This window comes from Crotalus tigris, unplaced genomic scaffold, assembly GCF_016545835.1.
Source record: "Crotalus tigris isolate CLP2741 ecotype Arizona unplaced genomic scaffold, ASM1654583v1 scf7180000019500.377444, whole genome shotgun sequence".
NCBI lineage: Eukaryota > Metazoa > Chordata > Lepidosauria > Squamata > Viperidae > Crotalus > Crotalus tigris.
In genome coordinates this window covers 223,835-228,219 of record NW_024097568.1, presented here as the reverse complement: position 1 = coordinate 228,219, position 4,385 = coordinate 223,835, and the positions used below count along the sequence as shown (strand labels likewise).

Here is a 4,385-nt window from a genome sequence, read left to right as displayed (position 1 = left end):
AACAATTGTGGCAAGAAAGGTCGTAAAATGGGGCAAAACTCACTTAACCAATGTCTCGTTTAGCAGTCTAAATCTTGGGCCCAATCGTGGTCTGTACACATTGCAAAATTTGCGACACCGAAGAGGAAATGTACGGTTAAAATACTACCATAACTCACAATGGCATGTGGATTGTTTAAATAAAGGAACACAACAGAGACTCATGTTAGCAGTTTTTAATTCCTGTTTAAAAATCACAACAAAATAAGTTTGAAAGCCCAAGTCGAAAGCTGGTGGTCGTCTCTTCAAGCAAAGAATGCAGAAATTAATAACATTTTGTTTTGTTTTTTAAAAAAAGATAACATCTAAGATAATGTTACCCACCTACTATGTGGATTAACACGTCCAAGCCTTAAGGAATATAATTTTCCATATTAAGAAGAAAGAAAAGATTGTAAATATTATGCTGTGCTCAGAATTCTTATTTCTTTATATACCTGCTCAGTTTGGGGGTTGATGACTTTGTCAGCTTTTTTTTTTTTTTTAACGTGCAGGAAAAAAATCACTAAAGTTTTTATTCCAAAACCATTTTTCTAGATTTCCAACAGACATGTATTCCGAGTGTCTCTTTATATGGTCGCAAGCTAGACATAAGTGGGAGTTCCAGAAATTAGGACGGTAGACCGAAAAATCCTTCTTCCACTCAAAGTAACTTAGGTACAGCGCATCATTTTGGTCGAGCATCAAAAGATACTCAGAGAGATTCTTAGGGGACTCAAAATCGTCCACGTGAATGAAAGACTCAGCCGGGATGTAATCCTCGTAGTTTTCTCTGGGAGGACCCAGAACCACGGGCACAGATCCGGCCAGAAACGCAAAGTAAAGTTTCTCGGTAATATAATCTTTAAAGATGGAATTTTCAAAGGCCAGATAAAACTTGCAAGACGAAAGGGTGGGCATGAAGTCTTCCCAGCTCAGAGGTCTTCCAAACACTTTCCCATAAGTATGAATTCGAATGTATTTCTTTAATGCCTTGTAATAGCGAATTCTCTCCTGAGGATACCGGTTGCTGACTACCCAACATACGAATTTGGTTTTGGGGGGCACTTCGGCCCGAGAGGCATTTGGGTTAAAAGTGAGGAAGCCGTAAGGTATGTGAATATCTGCATCCCGGCGGTAAGTGAGGGTCAGGTTGAAGAGGCGGTTTAACCCATGCTTGGGGACTGAGTGGGCGGGAGACTCCATGTTCATCCAGACCCACTTCTGAAACGGAGGCCTGGGCTGCTGAGGGAGGTTGCTGAGATCCCACATGAGGTCTCGGTGGTGAAAGACGACCCCGTGGGACTGATTATACATGCTCCGATTCATGGTGATGTGACAGCTGGAGATGTTCATGTTCAGACAGTTCAACGGGTTCATTCTGCACCCAAAGGGGCATAGCCAAACCAGAATGAGGGTGGTATTGCTTTGGATGAAGTTGTTGTTGTAGGATTCATCCTGACCGAAGAACGTGGCAGGTTCTGATGTAGAATCTCCCTGATTTAGTTTGAAGTAAAACCAAAGCTGGGTAGGTTTGATGTAGACCAGCAGGCAGGCCCCAAAGCAGACCAAAAACAGGAAGAAAGCCAGGCAGAACCAGAAAACTCTGGATGGTGTGCTCATGGCCCCAAAATCACCTCAGGGTGCTTCACTGACTTCAAAAGGATGACCCAGGGCTGGATGGAGAAGGATGACCAACACCGTGGCCAGGTAGCAGATGGCCAGTGATTTTTTTGCCCCTCCAGAAACAGCAGGAGGAAAAAGGGGAGGAGACACTGAGGGGGAAGGTCTTCCCTCTCCTATTCAACTCTTCCTACAAAGAAAGGCCACGTCCCTTCCTGACTGGAATTATTTAGGCCAGGGGTAGGCAACCTTGGCTTTTTTATGTCTCATGGACCAACTCCCAGAATTCCTGAGCCAGCATGACTCAGCTTGGAAACCTCTCCCTTTCCCCTCAGCATGGCTGGCTCAGGAATTCTGAGAGCTGAAGTCCACGAGTCATAAAAGAGCCAAGGTTGCCTATCCCTGGCCTAGGCCTGTATTTTTCAACCTTGGCCACTCGGAGATGGGTAGACTTCAACTCCCAGAATTCCTGAGCCCACATGGGGGAACTATGGCCCCTTCATGACTTGTGGACTTCAACTCCCAGAATTCCTGAGCCAGCAAGGCTCAGCTTGGAAACCTCTCCCTTTCCCCTCAGCATGGCTGGCTCAGGAATTCTGGGAGTTGAAGTCCACGAGTCACAAAAGAGCCAAGGTTGCCTATCCCTGAGAAGGCCTCTTGGCAACTTGGAGGCCTGCACTTTAAAAATCCAGAAAAAATATACACACCTACATATATTCACACATACATACAATGTATTTAATGGCTGACCTATTTGCTTTCAGTCCGCTGGTAATTCCATATGTATACATGGAATCACAAGAGGGCTGAAGTTAAATAGGTCAACCATTAAAAAAAATAAATGAATAAATAGATAAATTTATTGGTGGGCTCAGTCCTCTCTCGGCCCCAAAGGCCTGAATCTGTGTTTTCAGATGACCTATAGCAGAGCTTCTCAACCTCAGCAGCTCGAAGATCGGTGGACTTCAACTCCCAGAATTCCCCAGCCATGGCTGGAGAATTCTGGGAGTTGAAGTCCATGCATCTTCGAGCTGCCAAGGCCTGTGAAATACTGGCCTAAGGATAGCAGTGTACAAATAGGGGTGTTAGATGGGAGTTACTGGGTGGACTGCAAGGAAGCCTTGCATGGGACAAAATGGTGTTGGTGGGGCTCCTTCTAGGGAGGCAAATAGCTGGTGAAGGGGTTGGGGGCAAGGTGGGGAAGAAGGAGGGCAGAGACAAATTATCCTGGAAGAAAGACTTTCAAACAGGGCAGATTTCTGAAAATGCATGGGGATAGGTGCGTATGTGTATTTGTGTAGCAGTATACAATGTGAGTAACAGCATACACAGTACAACCATGTAGCTGGCATGTAGTACAGAAGCAACTGCCTGGTGTACAGTCTAGATCAGTGGTGGCGAACCTATGGCACGCGTGCCAGAGGCAGCACTCAGAGCCCTCTCTGTGGGCACCACATAGAGAAAAAAAAAAGCATTCAAGCTGTCACAATTACTATAACTAACCCTGTTTTTCACCAGCACCTGATGAGCATCCATGCTGATTTGCTTGGCGCACCGGGAAAAAAAAGGTTGCTCAAAATCTCAACTTCCACTGATGCTTTTAGGGAGAAAAAAAACCAAAGCATTTTTTTTAAAAGTTCATTTCAAATTTAAAAAAAGTAAAGTAGTCCTCCACTTACAACCACCATTGAATCCCATTGACTTTGCTTGTCAAAAGGTTACAAAAGGGCATCACATGATCAACCGTCATAAATATGAGCCAGTTGCCAAGGGCCTGAATTTTGATCACATGACCATGGGGATGCTGCAACAATCAAAAGTGTGAAAAACGGTCGTCAGTCACTTTTTCCAGGCCCGTTGTAACTTTGAATGGTCACTAAATGAACTGTTGTAAGTTGAGGAATACCTGTATTATAATTTCTGGGGTTTCTTTAAGCACTCCAAATTTTGTTGTGAGCAGAACCTGGAATTTTCAGAACATCAATTTCCTCAAATGATTTGATATTTTTGGCTCTATTGTTTTAATATGATTTGATGTGCCTTTTGATGTGTCTTTGATTGGCAGCCTCTTAGAACTGGTTGAAAAATGGGTAGCTGTATAAATATTTTTAGAATTGGAATAGAATAGAATAGAATGGAATGGAATGGACTAGAATAGAATAAAATAGGAATAGGAATAGGAATAGAATAGAATAGAATAGAATAGAATAGAATAGAATAGAATAGAATAGAATAGAATAGAATATACAACAGAATAGAAAATAGAATAGAAAAATAGAATAATAATAGATATATATAGAGAATAGGAATAGGATAGGATAGGATTAGAATAGAATAGAATAGAATAGAATAGAATAGAATAGAATAGAATAGAATAGAATAGAATAGAATAGAATAGAATACAAAATATGGAATGGAATGGAATGGAATGGAATGGACTAGAATAGAATAGAATAGAATAGAATAGAATAGAATAGAATAGAATAGAATAGAAAATATGGAATGGAATGGAATGGAATAGAATAGAATAGAAAATATGGAATGGAACGGAATGGAATGGACTAGAATAGAATAGAATAGAATAGAATAGAATAGAATAGAATAGAATAGAATAGAATAGAATAGAATACTTTATTTGGCCAAGTGTGATTAGACACACAAGCAATTCATCTCCGGTATGGAAACTCTCAGCATATATGCAAAGCAATAGAATAATAACATTGATATTAATAATATTAATATTA

The 4,385-nt window shown here is 41.3% G+C and overlaps 1 protein-coding gene across 1 annotated transcript; it reads right to left on the bottom strand.

The window, feature by feature from the left end:
• Positions 1 to 235: 235 nt before the first annotated feature.
• LOC120316867 (4-galactosyl-N-acetylglucosaminide 3-alpha-L-fucosyltransferase 9-like) lies at positions 236 to 1,789 on the bottom strand. Its single transcript, XM_039362979.1, has one exon. The coding sequence runs from the start codon at positions 1,639 to 1,641 to the stop codon at positions 523 to 525; it is 1,119 nt and encodes a 372-aa protein (XP_039218913.1). The 5' UTR covers positions 1,642 to 1,789; the 3' UTR covers positions 236 to 522.
• Between the last annotated feature and the right edge of the window lie 2,596 nt (positions 1,790 to 4,385).

Bases quoted from the DNA above. Each gene is read 5' to 3' on its own strand.
- LOC120316867 (XM_039362979.1), bottom strand. From the start codon at position 1,641: ATGAGCACACCATCCAGAGTTTTCTGGTTCTGCCTGGCTTTCTTCCTG.